Below are 22,375 nucleotides of genomic sequence, written 5' to 3'. Positions count from 1 at the left end.
GAGTTGAAAACAAAAAATCACACTGTCCAAAATTATTCATACCCTGTCTCAATAATCAGTTGCATACCCCTTATTTTTTATTATAGCCTCCAAACGATTTTTATTATTGTTCACAAGCTTCTTGCAAGTATCGGCAGGAATTCTGGACCATTCCTCCTTTGCAAATGTTTCCAGATCTTTGAGGTTAGAGGGTTTCCGTGCTGTCACCCGTTTCTTGAGCTCCATCCATAGGTTTTCGATGGGGTTTAAATCAGGACTCTGACTTGGCCACTTCATAACGTTAATATCATTGTCCTGGAACCATTTCTTCACCACCTTGGCTGTATGCTTCGGATCATTGTTCTGCTGATAGGTCCAATACTCCCCCAGGTTCAGGTTCTCTGCTGCCTGCTTGAGGTTTTCTTCAAGAATCTTGATGTACTGCTCTTTCCTCATGATTCCTTCCACTTTAACCAAGTTGCCAGGCCCATTTGCTGAAAAGCAGCCCCACAGCATGATGCTTCCACCTCAGTAGGTACTGTGTTCTTTGGTTTAAAGGCTTCACCCTTCTTTCGCCAGATGAAAGCCACATCTCTGTGGCCAAAAAGCTCAATTTTTGTTTCATCTGACCACAGAACAGATGACCAGAAGCTTTCATCTTTCTTTAAGTAGGTCTTTGCAAAGGTCAGACGAGCTTTCACATGCCTTGGTTGAAGCAGGGGGGTCTTTCTTGGTCGACGTCCATAGAGGCCATTTTGGTGCAGTATCCGCTGGAGTGTCTGCCTTGATAGAGTCACACCACTTGAACTCAGTTCCTTCAGGACAGCAGTCCTTGGATTGTTTTCAACATCCCGCTTGATCTTTCTGGCAAGCCGAGGTGACACTATTGACTTCCGGCCATGTCCTTTGAGGTTTTTGACCGTGTGAAATTTTTGGTACTTTTGGATGATGCTTTGCACCGTTGCTAGTCACCTGAAATTTTTTGGCAATTTTTTTGTACCCTTTCCCTTCCTTTTTGGCATTTACTATGCGTGTTCTCAAGTCCTCACTGAGCTCTTTGGTCTTTGCCATAGCAAGTCTTGTGTTGACTCGAAAATGACTGAAATGTCACAAGCAAGTCAACTTTTATAGTCTGAAAACTGGTTAAAAAACAAAATACAACAACTCAGCAACATTGAGAACAATATTAAACACTTTAGACCCAGAGACGATGGTTTGTTTGAATATCCTGTAGCTTTCAGTCTTTGTATCACTGGGGTATGAATAATTTTGGACAGTGTGATTTTTTATTTTCACCCTGTTAAAGATGTTTATTTACACATTCTATCTAAACACAAATCAGTTATGGCTTCAGACTTTCTTTTGTGTCCTATTTAAGTAAAAACTGAGGTGAAATACTAATTTCTGAGTGAAAGAACGAAGAAATCCCTTGTATTTGACAGGGGTATGGATAATTTTGGGCTTAAGTGTATATATATATATATACATTAATGTATATAAACTTGAATAACTTGAATTAAAAAAAAGTTTTCATATTCACACGAGTATATTTAGATATCTTTGTGGATCTATGGAATATAACTCCTGAGAAATCAATCAGACACAGTTTTAGAAAAACCCAGCTTGTTTTTATTAATTTATTCTGAAGTTCAAACACCATCTACAAACTTCAAATCTGAATTCAGTTCATTACACATTCAAAAATACAAAAAGCTGTTACAGTAGGAACTGCCATTGTAATTGTAATGTAATCTGTCACATGAACCCATCTGCAAATATGAAGGAATAAGCAGCAGCTGCTGAAGCTCCAGCTGTAGATGAGAACACACACTCATGGTCTGTTAACCACACTGAAGCTGATACAAAGTTCTCTTCATGCTGCTTGTTTGTTCAGATTGCAATCACACTCCTTGGTCACTGTCCTTTCTTTAAACTTTCACCCCCAATATGGGTTATTAAGTTATTCAGAGATCCTGTGCCCACTTTGACATCCACCCCACCCACACCACCCACTCCCAGCTGTACCCTCTCAGTTCTTCTTGGCCTTTGGTGAGTCATACTTCCTCTTGCTGGAGTACCAGAGGAGCAGAGGGATGCCGATGGAGGGTAGAGTCATGACGCCAAACGCAGCCCAGTCCAGCTAGAATAGGGACACACAGGAAGTGAGTGAGGTGTCAAAGGGACAGTCTAAAAACCAAAACATGAAACACACTATAGCTCCCTCATTTGCTGTCTTTTATTGGTCCAGCAATACCTTCAACGTTCTTTGGATGTGTGTGACCACTATGCACAGTCCAAAAAAGGAAAAACAACTTTTTTACATTTTTGAATGCTTAAAAAACAACTTAATTACCAGCTCTGTTAAATTTGAGAGTTTGTTTAAACTGCAAAAAAGAAAAGATGCTCTGAGGAGGAACCGATTTCCTAAAAAGGCTTTATAAATAAGCACTCACTTGTCAGATTGAAAAACAAACGATAATGCAACCAAAGAAAGCAGTCCTACAATACATGCTCCTTTTATGAAGGCTCTAATGTTCAGTTTTTCTTGGGACCTGTTCATGAAAGTGATATGATCCTGTTGGAGGCTGTAGTGCATTTACAAAGCTCTTATAGGAAAACAGTCTTTATATCGTCCATCTCTGTAGTTCAGGACACCCAGCACAGGGGTCTTGACCCCCACTAGGGGAAGGGGGGGGGGGGGCTTTTTTGGGGGGACTTTTGCCTTTATTGTGATAGGACTGGTGAGAATAGACGAGAGGTGGGAGAGAGAAAGTACATGACATGCAGCAAAAGAGCATGAACTAGAACTGTGACAATGACTCAGGCCTGACACATACAGTACACATCCCACCAAGTGAGCCACCAGAGCACCCCGAGGCCTTCTTCATTTTCAGGGGTGTGAGAAAAGCTTAGAAAATACGCAACAGGCCTGTGCCTTAGTATTTCATTTCTGAGGAAAACTAAATGTAATTTATATTTTTAAAGTTCTAATTATTACTTAAAATATAAACTACTCCTACACTGTATTAATATATACACACACACACATATATATACACACACACACACACACACACACACACACACACACACACACACACACACACACACACACACACACACACAATATTCTATCAACTGTATAGTACTAACATTGTATGAATGCTATCACTGTTGTAATGTCTGACTCAGGTTAAACCCTGACTAAAACATGAATATAGGCAGGGAATGAACATGACCTGATCCTGGGGAAAACAGAAGGTGTACAGGACACTACTAGGAAGTAGCAGGGTCATGTTTCAGGGTTAATATATCATGAAGCATCAGATCAGTGCATACACTGCAAACCATGACAGGATAAGGGCACAGTGAACATCTGAACACAAACTAGATTCACAGAGCCTTCACCTTGTCCTGCATTAGAAAAGTATACAGTTACAACAACTAAAGAGCTGATAGAACAATAGCCAGGTGTCAGGGAGAGGAAACCACTATATACCTCAAAAAAGAAGCCTATTATGTATGTATGGTTTTTAAAAAATAAACAAAAACTGCTGCAGTTACTGTATTGATTGTTAGGGCTCAGTGTACAGTTTCATTTGTTCTGTACCATTATTTTTATGCAGGGAATATGAAATATGTAATATGTCAGGCACTGTCAATGACAGAAAATGATAGAAAAGGGGTGCTTTAAAGAAAAGGGCTTAGCACACTGGTGTAGGTTCACTCAGAAAATGGTAATAAAAAAAGAAAACATTTTGCTCCACCACTGAATCCACCTGTACCTGCAATGAGTGCAGATCTAAAGGTTAATTAGTAAAGGTGTGTAGCTCATTGACTGAGACGATTCGATACACATCTCGATACATGTTCAATGATACAATACATCTTAGAAATTTTAGCAGCAGAGACAGAGAGAAGTGGTGCGAAGAGTGGTGTAATGTGGTGTAACATCAGTTCCTTCACTTTTTGTTTTGAGGTAATGCAGAGGAGAGGCAGGAGAGGGAGGTGGGAGCACTTATTTTGTGTGAGTGAGGCAGCAGGTGTCCAGACAGAGCGGTGCAGGCAGAGAAAATGGAGGAAAGTTACAGCAGCAGTTCCTTCATGCCAAAAATGAAACATATGCACGCCCTAATGAGATGTACCGATACGCTAGTGCTGCATTGATTTTTTCAGATTCATGTTCAGCTTATTACTGATACAGGTCGTCTGAACCGATGCATTCATATCTTACACATTACACCCCTGTTAACTAGGCCTTTATCACTAACTGTTACACTCAAATGTATTCATTATTGGTGTAATGTGCCTTTTGCTTTTATTTCAGTAGCACAACTTCTGTAAGTGCTTTGTTACCCTTTTGTTGTCCTGTACAAAGAGCAGCCATGCACAAGAGAGTGAACTGCTCAACTTGTCTCATGTCCTTCCACGTCTCTGTATGAGGCAGCCAATAAATACAAAATAAAGTAGATATGTTTTTAATGGTCCTGTGTTCCCTCAGTTAAAGCATAGGAAGTACCTCAGAGGTTCTGATGACAAGATTCCATCAACTCTGATCATTTCTTCTACATCCCTGCAGCTCAGTCCACTCAGGAACCTGACTGAGCGAGAGTGAAAAACATTTTTTGACTGCAACACTCACATAGTGTGGGGAGAAGCGCCGGTCGAACTCCCTCTGAGCCAGGATGCCTCCCTGTCCGGGGGCGCTGGTGTATCCAACCTGCAGGAGGGACACACACACACACACGTCAGCTTCACTCACTTCACTAAAACACTGTAACTGCTTCCATCCATCAACATAATAAACTGCTTTTACCACGACTTGTCCTCCCTCCTGAGCCAGGTAGCTGACAGAAGCAGAGGTGAAATTAAAGTAACCGGCCTTCAGGGGGCGCAGCACCACCGTGTGAGACACATTACTGGCTCTGAAAGTTCAACTGTTAAGGCTGACAACATGAAAAGAATGAAGAATCCATCAATGGATAATTGAGACAAATTCAAATGATAATAATCTGCTACAATCTGAGCTTCTCTTTCATTTTTTACTCATCAGAGAGATAAGCATGAGTGCTGGTGAGAAAAGGTTTTTTGATTGAACTTATATTTTTGAGTGTCAAAGTTGACCAACATTTTCTTTGGTTCATTTTGGCCACGATTTTCAACCCTTTTGTTTGTAACAATTTGCTATTAGCCAAGCTATCATACTGCACTTGTGTAAAATGTAACTACGGTGGATGAGAGACCAGGAAGAAAGAGGTAAAGCAGACTGAAATATTACTTTCTACAAACATGTTTATGCTTGTAATTATTGCTCCTCCCGGTATTCTTTTAATTTTTGGTATATAGTGGTCTAGTATACTACTTGCATTTTTATATCTGGTATAGTGTATCCTTGTATATTTTTATATTTTAGTATAGTTGGTTTTTGTATATATTTTATATATTCTCAAATATTCTATAGATATTTATGGAGTATGCTGAGGATTCTCTTGTACTGTGTAATCAAATTTTCATTTTGTTAGATTTTGGGGTTATTTTTCTGTTTGTTTGTTTTTTTGTTTGTTTGTTTGTTTTTGGTGTTTACATGTATATTTGCTACATACTTATTGTCCATGTGTTATGTCTGATGATTTGCTGCTATAACATTAAGAATTTCACAGTTTGGGATCAATGAAGTCCTACCTACCTGTATTCATTAAGTATTGCCTTTTTACTCTTGAGGGTTTTAATTCACTTACTTACAGACCAGTGTCTGTAACTGATCTCTGCCCACTGAATAATTAAACTTGTCTTCTCAGTGATGGACATCTATTTTGTCCATATGTCACTGTCTCTCAAAGACACCAGGGTACTTCACCTGCCAGGCTTTGATTACATTTGTACTTCTCACTATCAGTTCCACTGTGTTGTAGGTTCAAGCTGTGGGTGAAGTGGCTGCTAACAGAGACATCTAGAGGTCACACAATGACTGACAGTGGACCTAAACAGTGCACTGTGAAGCCCTGAGTAACCTGACAGAGACAGATGTGTTTGATGAACTGTTTGGGAATATAACTCCCATTACTGACTTCATCCTACAGCAACAACAATTGCAGGGTGAGGGGACAATAAAGAAGACATTTAGGTTGAAGGATACGGTGCGATCCTGTCCCATTTGACATTCAGCATTCCTGAAACAATTCCAAAGTCTTCAGGAGGAAAAGAATCATCTGACAGTTCCACCTCCAGAGCAGCACTGTAGAGACACAAAGGAAGAGGACAGTTAGACAACCATAGCAGGACACAGTTTATATTAGCCTTTACTGTAAGACAAATGACTGCAGAGTAAAGATAAAAGGTAAAGATCAACTTTATTGTGATCGTACAATCATAGCTGGCAGTCGTGCAGCACCTGGAGACCAACTTCAGCTCTAAGCCAGTGTCTTGAACTAATACACATGTTTTAGGGCTCTATGTGTGTGAAAAGTTCCAGTCCTGAACCCAAACAGTCCTTTATCTGACATTCTCCAGGGTTCAACATCAATGTTTTTTTTCCACTTGCCTGGTTGGGCAAATTGGTCAGAAATCTACTTGCCTGAAGTCAATTTTCACTTGCCCTCTACAAACAGTTTTATTTATTAGCAGTTATCAATTAACAACAAAGAGTCAAGTGATTATCATGTTTAACCTAAGGCTGAAACATCTCTAAAATGTCAGGAAATTGTGCAAAATATTCATCCCAGTTTTTGAGAGTCTCATTTGTCTGTCCAAAATCCAAACATATTCAGTTTAATATAATAATAAACTGAGAAAAGCGGAAAATATCCATTTTGAGAGGCTGAAAACTGCATTTTTCATTTTTGCATGAAGAATTACTTTAATGATTATTCAATTATCAAAGTAGTAACAGTTTAATTCTTTTCTACCACTTGCCCCGGTTGTCAGATTTACTTGCCTGACATGGCATTTTACTTGCCCCAGGTAAGTGGGAAAGTGTTATTGTGTTAAGTTCCCACAACTCAGGCCTGCATTGTTTTATTTTTGATTTAAGCATATTACTTTTTTAATGTGGGGGAAATTGAGGGAAAACGAGTTATAAGGGGAGCACAGTGAAGTGCTTTCGCATGTTGTTTTCTTAAAATCATTTTTGATCAAGTTTACACAACTTGAACTTAACCTCTTCTTGAATGTGATGTAGACACATCTATCATCTGTGAGTGCAGATTTGAATTGAATATTCCTAATACCTGTTTATTACTGTATAGTAATGACTTGATCATCTCACATGACATGGTCTCAACAAAATGAGAATAGAAAGTAGAAGACCTGTCTCACATTAGATGGTACCTCTCCACCTCCTGTGTGTCCGAGTCACCAACTAATTCTTATCTTACAGATAAACACATACTGCCTCCTGCTGAAGTGTAGCATGTCACGGCTGTAGATGGAGCAGACCAAAGTCTACGCAGAAGCATTTGGTCAGTCTATCAACAGTTAATAGAACACATTCAGCTGAGGTGAAAGTAGGAAAAAATCTTCTAACAGGTAGACATATGTTTCAGTGATAAAATGCTATTTTCCCAAGCCCTTCTAAAAACATTTTCCCATGTGACCTGATATAGGTTTCTGCATGATGATGTTGCTACATTAAACTCCTAGGTTGATGGAGGAGGGGAGAGCATCAGCACTGTGACCTACATCACTGCTTTTTGCTAACAACTGAGTGGGAGTTTCCATTTAAAAAAACATGGAAAAGAACACTGATGGAGTCGCCCTTTGACCCCTGTGTGGAAAAAAGTGAGCCGTTCCTACAAGTTGCTTGTTCATTTATGCAGCTATTTTGGCCTGTTCTGATTGATCACCAAAGTCAGTGTGTTAAGTTTGCACACTGTGGTTTTAATTTTGCTAAAAATAAAATTGTGATGTACAATATAGTCAGTCATAGTTGGCTAGAAGATCAATAAATAGGCCATCTGTGAGATATCCAAGATAGAACTGCAAGAATTAATCGATTATTAAATTGCTAACCAGTAATTCTGATTATCAATTAATCATTCTGAGTCATTTTTAAGAAAAAAATTAAAAAAAAAAAAATTTTTACAAATTCTCTGACTTTAACTTGGCTACAGAGAGTTTCCTATCACACTCATCAGACTAGTGCTGACCTGGAGCCCACATTGTAGATGTTGTACTGCAGGGTCAGGTCCCGGCCCTCCACAGCGTAGCGGTTCAGCAGGGATTTAGAGGCCAGCAGACGGGCTCCCTCTTCTCCTGAGCCCAGACTCAGCAGGGCCACGAGCACAAACACATGCAGCATCCTCATCATCTGGAGAGAAAACAGAAAACAATGATCCAAATTAAATATGACAGATTGTTTTGAGTCATTTTTTTTTTAATGTCCAAAGTCTCTGCTTTCAGCTTCTTAAATGTGAATACTTGCTGGTTTCTTTAGTCCTCTATGACAATGAACGGAACATCTTTGGGTTGTGGACAAAACAAGACAACTGGGCACGTGACCTCAGACTTTGGAAAACAAAGATCAATATTTTTCACCATTTTCTAACATTTTATGGCCTACTAATGGATTAACTGATGAAATTATCAACACATTAATCGATGAAAATAATTGCTAGTTGCGGTGCAAAAATGATCATTCCTACTAACTGTGAATCATATCACAATATGTGATGTCGTGCAGCCATGAACGGCACACACTCTGTAAGGTCCAAAGTATGTGGACACCTCGGAGCCAGGCTTCATAGGGTTGGAATGACGTGTTCATACAGCTGTGATGTTCGGGTGTCCACATACATTTGGCTATTTAGTGAAGAAGGCTTCCTTTGAACTTTATTTAACTTGACGTTTACCAACAGTTCTATGAAATATGTAATCAGAATCCAACTGATAGAAAAGGTGTCGACAGGAAAATAAACTCTGGTGTAAAAGTTAAGGGGATTTTTGGAGAAAAAGCTCTAATTAAACTAAACTCTGCTGTCAATTAGCTACATATGCTAACGGTTAGCTAAACGTAGCGCTTTAGCGTTTTATCTGTGCATTAATTATAAAAATAGTTTTTGTTCAAAAAGTTGAGAGCATTAATAAATACTAAGATGTAAAAAAAAAAAAAAAAATGTTAGATTTGAATTAGCCTTACAGTCACCGAGCAGAATACCGATTGCTACAGACGCTTACGTGGACCAGAACAGGCACATCTGGCATTAGCTCCAGTTCACTGACAGAATGACACAGAACAGCGCTCACTGTCTATATTAACATGACGGAAATGGAGCCAACAATGCGTATGTACCTGATTCTAATATATAAAGTTGTTAAATACGTGCAGTTTGTCCAGTTAAATTAAACAGACGTACTTACAGTGACCGTTCAGTCTTCCTCGTCCAACCGAAGATCTTGAAGGACCTGGAGAGGCGCATGCGCAGAAGCTTAAAGCCGCAGTTTGCATGACGTGTACCGAGGAGTGAGTAAAGGAAGTCTGCAAAACAGCACAGCGCCCCCTGCTGTCTGGGGGTGGTATGTTTGAAGGGATTGTCATTTAGGTTTTTTGATTATTGAAATTCAAATGTACAAACTGTAAAGCAATTCATTACAATTGTAAAATTGTATAGTATAACAAGTATAACGAATAGATTTAGAGATAGATTTATACAGATATGGTATATATGGTAAGAAAAAGTGGTATGGTATGAAAAATGGTACAGTATGAAAAAAATACATTAAAAATGCATGAACATATATCAAGTAGAATAAATCATGGTAGATAAAAAAAATACAGATTGAGGCATTTCACTGATTAGATCGCTTTCTAATAAGGCATATAGATCTTTGGCATGTTTGGTTTTCATTTCTTTGCAGGGCCTAGCCATAGAGTTGAATTTCATTATCATATGAACATGGGTGGGGTCTCTATAAATGTTATTTTTATGTATTAAAAAATAGCTAAAATGAACAAAACAGTGACCATTGTGTCCTCTAATAGCGCACCAAAGATAATACTGTTATTATTGCGGTGGCATTCCCACTAAATGCACAGTGATTTCAGCCTGATGCAAATGACAGGAGATGTGATTCAGTTTTAAAAAAAACTTCTTCCTGAAAAAAGTTTAAAATTACATTGTGTCACATTGTGTAGAAAAATGATGTCCTGTGCCTGTGTTGTTTTCCAACATCTTACATATTGCCTGTGTCTTATGAGTAGAATTTATGAACTATGGATTTTGCATTCTATTTAATTTCACTTATATTCTCACATTGTGATTCTTACATGATCTTCAGTAGACATTGCCGTGGCTTTGCTACTTAAATGTCCAGTGTGTGAGATTTACAGGGTTTTATTGGCAGAATATGGCAGAATCTTTTTGTTTTCATCTGTCTAATAAAAATAAGAATTATTGTATTTTAGTTACCTGAGAATGAGCCCTTTACAGGTCCTCCTCCATGTTGCACCACCATGTTTCTACAGTAGCCCAGAATAGACAAACCAAACACTGGCTCTGGATATGGTCCTTCACATTTTGTGTGAGTTTCACAGCCACTGTAGGTTCTTCAACACATTTGGGAGGGGCAGGTGAGGAGAGATGGTTGCTATATGAGACATCACTGCTGACTGCCTCTAAATCCTACACACTGCCCCTTTAACTTTTCCATGAATTATTTCCACAACAGCTGGGTATGAAAGCATGAAACTGCTTGCTCTGGTGTTTCACCCTCACATAAAACAGTTCATGTTCATGGAACTCAAAGCTCAGTCTTAATATTAGAAAATTACTGGAAATGTAGAAATCATGTTTCACTTTGAAGTGGATTTTTGGGTGGAACTGGATAGCTGAAGAACTTTGTTCTCAGATTGGATGTTTTTGGTTGGTAAAACAGTCATACACCATACTACAATGTAAGATAACTAAAAGTAGCTATACAACTTGTGTAGTTATCTGACATCAGAATGTGAATAACTGTTCCATCCTGGCATACTTTTCAAGACTGATGGAATGTATGTGTAGGCTACACAATCTTCAGCTCAGTCTGGTCAGTCTTTTTATGGTATGTTTATCAACCAAACATTTTGATTTTAATACAAAATATGTTTGAGATGGTAAAAAACACACCAGAAAAAACACTGGACGATAAACTCAAGCTATTAAGTGAATGAGGGTAGAAGCTTTGACACATTAGGCTGACTCCACGAAGCAGAACCATATTCAGCCACTAGGTGGAGACAAATAACCTTCTCTGCATCCTGTACATAAAGTTGATCTAATCCCCAATAATACGTCTATAGCCTGCTGGAAATGTAGGGAAGATGAAGGGACACCAGTATATGTACTGGGGACAGTCCAACAGGTGTGAATTGTTACATTGTGGACATCAGGGCTGCAATTTGTATTGTGGCAGACTTCATGGTGTGTTCTGTTTTACATTTAAAAGCAACTTCAGCCACTTCCACAGAGCACAGAGAATGAGAGAATGACTCAAAAGGTATAATTCCAGTAACTGCTGTAGTATGTCACACACCTTCTTGGTCAACTGCTGCAGTTTTACCTCTTGATTATAATTTTACACATACACTCACACACAACTGATCACCCAGCAGAGATATTAACAATGACTGGATAGCAAGCACTGACCTGAGACCTCCTTCAAGAGATAAAATGCTGCATATGAAAGAATATCACTCAGGATGTTTAGTGGGAGAGAAAATATTCTTTCCAGCATCACAAGTGTATAATTCTTTTAGAAATGCATAGGAGAAAAGATGAAGTTGACATAGATTTCAGTGTGGGAGTTCTGCTTTTTATCTTATATTGTTTAGCTTTTTCTGTTTTTTCTTCATTTCTAAGAAGGCGGAATTAAATTTTGGTTAAAGCCCTTTGTTTGGGTGGGTGAGAATAAAGCAGCAGAAGTCACTGAACTGCACTAAGGAATTCAGAAGGACACCAGGGGGTTATTGCCAACAAAAATTCTCTCTTGGTATAAGGTAGTTAAAAATAAAAATAAAAATAGAAAAATATTTTTTCTATATCTTTGCAGTTAATTATTTATTTGACAATAACTGAAAATTGAAACAAACAACTAACAAACAAAACCAAATCCTTGAAATTCCAGGTCTGCAAAAATAGTTGTGAAAAACATGCTGCAGGTATTTAGTGTTTTGCAGTGGGTTGAGTATGAATGAGAGTTTGAGGAATTTGGGAAATGTCATGGATTTTTGTGTGAAAGCAATTAAAAATGATTGATGGTTTGGTCCGCATGGACTTCTATTTCACTGATGAAGAGTTTCAATAATGCGACTTCATTTTTGACAATGCGTTGTAGCAATAGAAAATCAGAAATACTTTATTGATCCCCAGGGGGAAACTGTTCATGTTATAGATGTTCTTGTCAAGAATAGAAAAATATATTGCATAATGCAATTAGAAGAAAATTCTTTAAAAAGAAATGTACCATCTACTAAATATACACAGAGACAAAACTGCAATAATAGATAATAAAACATAATATGTACAATAAAAGTATGTGCTTTGTTTTCCCAAACAGGAATATACTGTTATTGTACACATATACTGTAAGAGGTAGAGATATAGAATAAGAAATGAGAAATAAGAAAAATAAGAATTATGTAAACAAAGAAGTAATTACAGATTTGAAGTAGTTCTTGTACTATAAGTCATATAATGAAACAATTTAATCTTAACCAGGAATAAGAACTGTTTCACCATACATGCATCATGACTTTTGGGGCACTGGTGCCCTTTTTATTTTGTTTGCCCCTGCCCCACGCACAGCCTGTGTCCGCCTCTGCTGAAGCCCAGCTCAGGCTGCTGCTGCTCAGGTGGGTGTGTTGCGTTCATGCAGCGTCACAGTGTAGGAGATATAAAGCTCAGCTGCAGCAGGTGAGTCCTTCATTCATCAGGTGTCACTGTGTCACTGACGGCAGCTCTCAGATCAGCCAGGTGCAGTCATGTTCCGTCCTACCAGCAGACTCCAGCTCCTCGCGCTCATCCTGCTGCTGCTGAGCACAAGCCGCTCAGCTGTTCACAACGACGCCACAGAGACAGGTCACACTATCCCTGTCCCCGACACTCAGGACCAGCCGGCTCCTGAAGACACCAACCAGGCCAGGAACGGCGGGAGACGGCAGCCTGACGCTGTGCGTAATGGTGAGTCCACACCATTACGCATGACCTAGTTACATTTACATCAGTTCATTTTTACTTGCTCAGTAGAGTTTGACACAGAGACTGGTGTTTTAAAGTGATGTCTGGATGACTGGCCACTGTGCATAGATGACATGATGCTCTCCTGGTGTGGTGCGGTGTGCAGCAGATGGTACATGCAGATTGTCAAAGCCCTTAAAGAGGCAGTTCTCCCCAAACTCACAAATACATATTTTCCCTCTGGCCTGTACACTATTTATCCATCTGGATAGTTTTGGTGTGAGTTGCAGAGTTTCAGAGATATCAGCTGTAGAGATGTTTGCCTTCTCTCTAATATAATGGGACTAAGGTTGTAGTGCTAAAAACACCAAGAAAATACATTTGAAAAGTCATGTAGTCATGTAGGACCTACTTTCTACCATGTAATCAAGAAGGCACTTCTTTCTTTTCATAGAGAGAAAGTAGTTCCACTATATTCTATAGTAGTTACAGTAGTTTCTACTACAGAGAGAAAGTAGTTCCTGTGTGAAACTGCTCTCAACAAGGTCCGTGGATTATCTTGAATAACCAGGTCATGATTTTGGAAAGAGACACTGGTTTTTAATTTTTCAAATATATTTTTTGGTGCTTTGAACACCACAAGTCGAGTGCAATTTAGTCCCATTATATTTGAGAGGAAGCAGACATCTCTACAGCTGATATCTCCAAAACTCTGCAACTCACACCAAAACTATCTAGATAGATAAATTGCACTCGACTTGTGGTGCTCAAAGCACCAAAAAATATATTTGCTGATATCTCTGAAACTCTACAACTCACACCAAAACTATCTAGATGGATGAACAGCACTACAGGCCAGGGGGGAAATATATATTTTTGATTTTTGGGTGAACTGTCTCTTTAAAAAGGAAACTTGAGCTAATTGGTTTTAGAGATAAAAATTTACTGAATTCCAAACTTTTCTAGTAGCCACATGTGGAAAATTAAATGAGTAAGTGTTCAGCATCAGTGCTGCAGTAAGGTGACCTGCAGCAGAACAGTTATCACCTGGATTTAAAGGTAAGAGGGAAAACTGTGTGACTGCTGTGAGCAAACGTTTATGGCTTACTGGGCTGCACACTGAGACACTGAGATAAAGAAAGAAAAGAAAGAAGGGAAGAAACAGTGTAAGGGACAAACATGCAAGAAAACAAGAAGTTTAATAATGGTGGGCATAAATTGATGTAGCAGAAAAAAATCATAATCTGTCAAGTCGCAACTTTTATCAACCCATACATTCATTTAGTTGAATTTGTGTTGAAAGGCACTGCCAATTCATAATGTAACACAATTTCAAAACAGGCCAGCTCTGTAGTACGGCTGGACAATATGAGATCAAATATCACAATGTTTTTGACTAAATACTTCTATCAATTTTGCAATAATATTGTAGGGATGACAGTTGGTGTTTTCACAAAATATTAACACAACTAGAACAGTCTTGTAATGACATCACTTTACTGTAATGCAGCCTTTAAAACCAGAAAAGAACAACATTTATAATATATCACCACATAACCATGTCCAAATCTAAGACAATATATCACAATATAATATACAGTATAATATAATTTAATATCCATGTAATACTCAGCCCTACCTACTCTGTATGAGTTATATTGTTCATGATCAAACTTGAAATGAACCTGAAATGAACAGAAGAATCACTTGTACACAGGCTAAACAAAGTCTATTGTCCAAACAGATATTTTTGTGGTTTTATTGTGATTTATTTATCCTTGGCAAGCAAGCAAACAGGGAGCAAAGAAATCACACCTTCTGCAGCCGTAGACCCTCCCAGGGACTGTACATGCTGCTTCTATACCTGCCTACCTATAGCAGGTTACATACTGTAGAACCTGAGGTGACTGTGCTATCAACAATAGAAACAGAACTATATAGCTACTGAAATATATTTGAATTGAACAAAGATCTAGATTAAATGAAATATTTTACAATTGATCACAAATAATAACTCCTACAAGCCCTTCACACAGAGATGGTAGGCAGGGCCATTTTTAGTTAGATGGTACATTCATTAAGGGGCTTTACAATTAGAATGGGAGACAAAACAGCAATTATGATCTTTGTTACATTCAATTATAGATCATAATTGCTGTAATATCAGTCAGTAAATGGTATGATAGTAATAGTAAAACCCAAGCTGTAAACAAAAATCCAGATACAGGACCTAACCTAACATGCCTGAGATCATCTGGGAGCCTATTCCATGTACATCAAATGTGACAGCTACATGCAGCTTCACATATTTTATGGTAACAGAGTCACTGAATGGGGTTATTTTGAGAAAGACTTAAAAAAAAAATCAAAAATAATGCAGCAGAGGCTGACTTTTAGTGTTGGGTATGAGTTAATCCTCACAAATGCTGGATCCTACATTGCCCATGATGCAATTTGACAGCATATATATCTTTACACTTTCCCTGCCTGGCAACTGCCCACATCTTTCAAACTCAGCACACCCAGTTTGGCCCAAATACAAAGAATTTGTCGTGGACTGCATTTCACAAAGTTTAAAAAATTTATAATCACTCAAGAACTCACAAAAATTAGTGCTTTTTTTAAGGAAGTCTGGTGACAGAGAAGCAGCCTGTACTGGTGTTTACTGTATTCGTAACATTTGACTTGTTTATCATGTCTTCTTTCATAAATGTATTGTAAGTAGTGAAATCAGTTGAAACACTATGTTTAATCAGCTCCTAAATATTGACTGATGAATGCACCTCAGATATAGAGTAAGCCAGTGATGGTGTGACTAACAGTGTTTATTATTCAAGGAAAGACTGACCAATCAGGGTTGAGCGTCCATCGTTGACCTCTGAGCCCCCTACCATCGTAACAGCATGAAGCATTATGTCTCCATGACCCGTTTATTATCTTCTTATTGAAGCTGCCCAGTTAGGTGACCCCAAGACGCTCGATTAGATTGGTAGCAGCAGTGTTTCTTTTCTGTGGGTACCTGTTGTGTGTGTGTGTGTGTGTGTGTTTCTGTCGATCATGCTGTTGTTATTTGAGCTGTTGCTTTTTTAGCTTAGCTTCCTCAGTATAGCTAGCCAGCTAACTTAAGTTTCAGAGGCTGAACACAACATTATGGACATGTGGTTAGAGACGAAGACTCTTTTAATCTCTGCACTGAGATGTATATCAGAGGCTCGTCTGGAAGGGATGTGAGACTGTAGACACTGACCAACCCTAGACGCAACCTAATGTATTGCATTTAATGCAGAATTTACAGGAAGGCACGAATGATTGGGAAACTGTGGTAGCCATTTCACAAAGTTTATTAAGTTTCTCCTCACTCAACAACTCTGAAAATAAATCTGGGGATATTCCAGTAATTAGTGTGTTCATAAAGATCTGCTGCTTATCTTGTCAGATAAGAGAGCCCTAACACATCATTTACACTACAGTTAATCAGATACTTGTACTTCTACATGTACTTAGACTAGAGTAGAATGTCCTTCAAGTGGCCCAGGGCACAGTGTGTACACACTGTCAAAACTAATCGGATTTTGTTGCACCTTGGGTCCATTCACACATGTTAAAGCTTTCCACTTGTGATAGGATCACCCAGAATGCATGTTAATAGCAGGTGTAAACAGGCTCTACAACGTTATTGGAATTATTTTCTTGCACCTGATAAACTCCACCAGAGCCACAGAAGATATTTTACAACTGTTCTCACAGGCTGAGTTTGGTGGAGTGTCCACCTAATATGACCAGAGTCCTTCATCTGATTCACAGACCATTATTTTTTAATGCTTTATTTCACAGCTGTACAAGTCAAAGCAGCACACATATTGATTTTCTGCAAGGGTTTAACCAAAGTGAAAAAAATTGCTGTTCTCAAATAGGAGGACTTTAGTTGTACGTCTGTGTAAAGGAAAAAGGTTTTTCTTCTAAGCACATTTTACTGAACATTTTACTGATAGGTTCAATAACAGTCATTCTGCCACTGGCCAGATCTGTTAGATAACAACACTTGAGAGTAATCAGTATATCTGAACAGTCACAGTATGAACAGATCAGAATAAAGAGGTGAGTTTGTACTGTATATGTAATTCAGTTTCCGTGTTTCAGGCCCAGATCAGAGCCAGGTGGGCTGCAGAGAGCTGAGGTCCACAAAGTACATCTCTGATGGCCAGTGCACCAGTGTCAACCCCATCAAGGAGCTAGTGTGTGCTGGGGAGTGTCTGCCTGCCCACCTGCTGCCCAACTGGATTGGAGGTGGAGGTTACACTGGTAGATACTGGAGCCGTCGTGATGCCCAAGAGTGGCGCTGTGTCATCGACCGGACCAGGACCCAGCGGATCCGGCTGCAGTGCCAGGACGGTAGCACCAGGACCTACAAGATAACTGTGGTGACCTCCTGCAAGTGCAAGCGCTACACCAGGCAGCAGAACGACTCGGGGCACAAGGACACAACTGTCAGCGGTGGCAAACAGAAGAAGAATCAGAGGAAGGCTGGACCGCCTGAGGAGAGAGGCGGGAGGCAGTCTGACAACTGAAACCCTGTAATCCTGCAGACTCCTGTCTTCATCATGATGTGTATGGATGAATTATAAGCGTGCAAATAATAACCAAGTACTTAAGAGGCAGGCAAAATAGAAGCAAAGGGGACTAGCATAGATTTGTCTCCAGATTTATATCATTGTCTAACAGAAAACTGTTTTAAGATTAGTCTGTGGACCAAAGCACAGCTTAGTAAGTATAATAGTTAAGCAATTTCTGGAAATGATTTACTTTCTATTATACACTTGGACATTCAGATGGATGTCAGTTTGTGTGTTCCGTACCAACCTGGAATTACAACATGTTAGCCTAGCTTAGCATAAAGGCTACAAGCAAGGGGAAACAACTAGCCCAGTTCAGTCTGAAGTTACCGCTAACAGCTCTGAGGCTCACTGATTTACACGTTGGATGTCATTTGTTTAATTTGTGCACAAACAGAAATGTAAAATTACATTCTGGTTTTAGGGGGAGTTACAAGCTGGAACTATTTCTTGATAAATACTTTATTTATCACTTAATCTATGACTGTTTGTCAAGAAATGATTCCAGAATAGTGAGTTTTACAACTGGTTTTTGTTGTTTTTTCTAAACATTGTACTGAGTCAGGCTAGTTGTTCCTTGTTTCCATTCTTTATGCTAAGCTACATTAACCACATCCTTACTTAAAATAAATCAAAAGTTAATTAGCCAGCATGACCCATTGGTAAAGGGACTCCCTAAAAACTTGGCATTTCTCCCGGATGGGCAGAATGTCGCAGCGCACGCTTCAGCAAATTACCGTTTCAGTGCACAAACAAAAGTAGAAATATAAGATCAGGTTATCTGATGTTTGTAACCCTTGCAAGCCTATTTAGGTAAAATAACTACACTGATGTTAGAATACAGACTGCACATCTTAGTATTTTTGTTGTTGGACATAATTTAGTCCATCTTGTCATATTTCCACACTATTTAATTCAGGGGTGTAGCAGGGGATTAACACGCTTTATCAACCTCTTTGAAATGATGTTGAGAGTTTACTCATCTGTTTTCAAATCACCTGTATCAGTCAGTGAGTCAACAAGGTGGGTAAACTGTGTTTACCACTACATCCCTGATTTAGATATAAGGTTATGATGGTCAATTTGACAATTTATCTACAGTCAAAGTCATTTTAAACCTGCATTTAAGTCTAATGTTAGTCACAGTTGCCTTGTCAGTAGCACAAGAAGCCAAAATCTAAATCTATCTTCCTACTTTTAATTGGAGTTTGCTAGGTGTGAGGCATCCTGTATGTTAAGCCACCTTTTTTAGGACATGGCTGTCTCTCTTATCCAAAAAGAGACAAGATGACCCACAAAGAGCTGACAAATCTGCACATCAGGCATACAAAACTGATTGTGATGCAGGATGTGCAGGATGTCAGACACCACCCCAAAATACGAAGTGATGTTAATTTTAAAGGAATATTTTGTAAAATATGCCACAGTCAGAGAGGTCTGTCATTTAGTACAGATGAAAGATGTGTTTTTCTGATACAGTATATACTGTATATTTATCTGAAATATAAGATCTGTTCTTATAATATGAACATAAAACTAGTGGCTAATTCCAATAATAGCATCTATTAGATTAACTTTATTGTGTACAAGTCTAGCAGTGCTGTAGCTACAACACAACCTAGTAATACAGTCTCTCAACACAAAATGTTCAGATGAATCATGGAGCTTCACACCAAATGTGCATGGTCATTACTTCCAAAAAATGCACTCTGTTCTGCAGCTACACAAGCCATAGCAGCACACAATATGCTGACTTTCTTCTTGGTTTTTCCAAGAGCGCCTGCAGAGATATTGGTGGCCCACCACAAGAGCATGTGCAAGAGGTATGTCTGTAATGGATTGTTTCTGTGGGCTGGGCCTTACTGGTTACTGTACAAAAACACAACTTTATTACCTGTACACAACTTTATTTTGGTGAAACTTGGTCATATTTTATGGAGAAAATGTTTTCTGGCTTTCTCTCCGATGTCAGAGTTTCCTGACCGCTAACTCCTGCTGACTGTAACTGCATTAGCAACTGCATCAGTTGATGTTGCCCCTCCACCCCCAGTTCAAAGCTCAAGCAACACTGTGAGCTGCCTCTCTGGGCAGTCAGCTAATTGGACTGCTACTTTACCAAGAAGTAAAGCTATCTGCCTGTCCTTAAGATGATTTCATAGGGAGGACCAGAAAACATTTTCTCCATAAAAGATGATCTATAAATCTTAATATTCTTCTTCTGTTGAGTTTTATTAAAGGTCCATCTCTGGTTTCATGGAAGTTAGCATGAGAATTTACCAAGAATGGTGAGGATTCCCAGAGTTATGGTACTTTACTCTTTAATTCCACCAGGACTTCGCTAAATGACAGAAAATATAAACCAGTTAGGTATACCCCATTGTGATTATTTCAACACTTTATTTCCCAATTACATTGCGGTAGTAAAGGTAATTGGTGGATATGTTTACAGGTGATGTATTGATGAGTGAATGAAGAGCTACATTAATGTGCCCCACCAGGTGGGCAACAAAGCACAGGAGTTTAGTTTAATAATGCTGTAGTCAGTATGAGCAGTTATTTTGGCAGAAAACAGTTAACAGGCCTGTATTATATTATTTCAGTCCATACCATCCCAGTTATCTCCTTTGTATGTGCTGCTCTTCAGTTTGTGCTCTACCTCACTCAAACTGCTCGTTCAAGATTCAGTCATTTACTACCATTTCAATTCACAAATAAAATGTTATAAATACTCTGATTAGATAAATAAAACATGCACATTTGGATTGAAACTGTCAGTAGAGATGCACATCTGTTGCCTTTGGCTTCCTTACGTCACCTGAGAGCCCCCACAACACAGAAGTGCTGCCCAAACACAGTGTGTAATGTTAATGGAGGATCTGATTTCATGCCGCAATATGCAACAGTTTGTTTGTAATGAAATACCAAGATAGCTCATAGTTTGGTTCAGTGTGTCACAGATAGCAGGTAGTTCTGCCATAGAGCATGTAAAAATAATAATAAAAAAAGAATTCAAAGGCACAACAGACTTTGGATGTAAGACATGTAAAACATAATGTTTCCATGATTCATAAAAGTTTCAAATGTGAAGTTTGATTTCTATAATAGAGTGATGCGTAGATAGCCTATAGTGTTAACATATTGTACAATATATGGGTAAAGTTTTATGGGGGTTTTTCAGAGTGAATAGCATTTAGTAATTTATTTTTTTACCAAAACAGTTGGCGTTCTTTTTGTATATATTTTTTGTCATTGTTTGAAATAAAGTTGAATGAAACTTGTTTACAAGGCTGTGTTTGTGACATAATGCTGCAGGCATGCCAGACAGGCTCACTGCAAACAGGAACTCCCTAACAAGAGAGGCATTAGTCAGTGATGAAACTCTCCTTTCAACAGACGCCATACTTTGTTTTATTGTGAAGGGGATACCTCCACCTCCAGGCTAGTGGGGTTGTTCCAGCTGCGGCAACATGTTAAGACGCTTTATTGTCTCATGTATCCGTTCAGTTTTCCTTTCTGAAAGCTGTGGGTTCAGGTAGGCAGTGAATAGAGTCACCTGCACTGGGTGACAACAGGATGTTTAACTTGTTAGCTGCAGAGGAAAAAGAATTGATGCCCCTTTGTCAACAATATCCTGTGGCTACAGTGAAGGGGAATCATTGTAAAGTCTATAGGAATGTTGATTTGCAGGTTGGGAAAAACATCACCTTTTTTCAGACAGTTTTATGAACAGGATTTGTGTGGTTGATAGCAGAAAAAAATGGGTGATAAATTTACTCAAATACTAGGAAGGACATCAATGAACATAAATAAGCATTTTAGGAGGGTGAATAATCAAAGTTGATTGTTTTAAGGAATTAAATTATTTTAACCCAAGAACCATATTTTTCTAACCCTAACCCAGTAGTTTTGTTGGCTAAACCCTAACAAACTGTGAGCACCTGAAATGCATCTCAGAAAGCTTTATTTTGAAAAAATACCAAACTGTGGCTGTAACCTAAAATGTTTGTCAGCAAGCTTTATTTTGAAAGTCTAAATCTAACTGAAGTGACGGTCCTCTGAAACATTTTTAAGTGTGGCACCCAGCTAAGCTCTGAAATGCAAACAGGTGAACTTCAGTAACGAAACCAACAGTGTGGGTCAAATTCCAATAACAGGCTATTTAATCACAACAAAGAGTCACTAACATCAATCACCAAAGGTTAAAAAGGAGAATATCTCGCTGCAGGGAGGGTGGCACACCAGTCAGCAGGCTGATGCACCTGAAATATGCTATAAGTGGAGAAACCAAAAATTAAACAAATAAATAAATAACCAAAAAACCAAAGCTATAAAACAAAATAAACCTTCTCTTTACCCTCAACAGAAAAACACCCAAACTAATACCAGTGCCACAGCAAACCTTAAAATGATAACACCACAGATCAACAGGTGAACCTCCACTGCACCAGCTGCTCCTGTGACCAAAGGCCAACACCAACTGCAGCACTAGAACAAAATAAAACTTTAGATTAGCAATATACTCAAACTACTAAAAGTCAAACAAAATACAAATAAGCAATATAAGATATGTTGTAAATGGCAACCAGCACTTTGCCTGTAAATTTAATAGAGCACATGTTAAATCTCAGTCTA

The 22,375-nt window shown here is 38.7% G+C and overlaps 2 protein-coding genes across 3 annotated transcripts; one reads left to right on the top strand and one right to left on the bottom strand.

The window, feature by feature from the left end:
- Positions 1 to 1,602: 1,602 nt before the first annotated feature.
- Positions 1,603 to 9,446, bottom strand: ssr2 (signal sequence receptor, beta). 2 transcript variants are annotated; one of them, XM_084738837.1, is made up of 6 exons: positions 9,334 to 9,446; positions 8,124 to 8,284; positions 6,116 to 6,214; positions 4,796 to 4,904; positions 4,622 to 4,699; positions 1,603 to 2,119 (listed from the first exon to the last, which is right to left on the bottom strand). In XM_084738837.1, exons 2-6 carry the CDS (start codon positions 8,282 to 8,284, stop codon positions 2,009 to 2,011), a joined length of 558 nt encoding a protein of 185 aa, XP_084594963.1. In that variant the 5' UTR covers positions 9,334 to 9,446; the 3' UTR covers positions 1,603 to 2,008. The 2 variants fall into 2 exon arrangements, with proteins under 2 accessions (XP_084594963.1, XP_084594964.1); XM_084738838.1 differs by having other exon boundaries at positions 9,330 to 9,394.
- Positions 9,447 to 12,900: 3,454 nt separating this feature from the next.
- sostdc1b (sclerostin domain containing 1b) lies at positions 12,901 to 19,123 on the top strand. Its single transcript, XM_084738835.1, has 2 exons — positions 12,901 to 13,133; positions 17,271 to 19,123. Exons 1-2 carry the CDS (start codon positions 12,935 to 12,937, stop codon positions 17,696 to 17,698), a joined length of 627 nt encoding a protein of 208 aa, XP_084594961.1. The 5' UTR covers positions 12,901 to 12,934; the 3' UTR covers positions 17,699 to 19,123.
- Positions 19,124 to 22,375: the final 3,252 nt, after the last annotated feature.

Source organism: Lutjanus erythropterus, chromosome 16 (assembly GCF_056507025.1).
Source record: "Lutjanus erythropterus isolate fLutEry1 chromosome 16, fLutEry1.hap2, whole genome shotgun sequence".
Lineage (NCBI taxonomy): Eukaryota > Metazoa > Chordata > Actinopteri > Lutjaniformes > Lutjanidae > Lutjanus > Lutjanus erythropterus.
The sequence above is the reverse complement of the archived record's forward strand: the minus strand, read 5'-3'. Positions and strand labels throughout refer to the sequence as shown.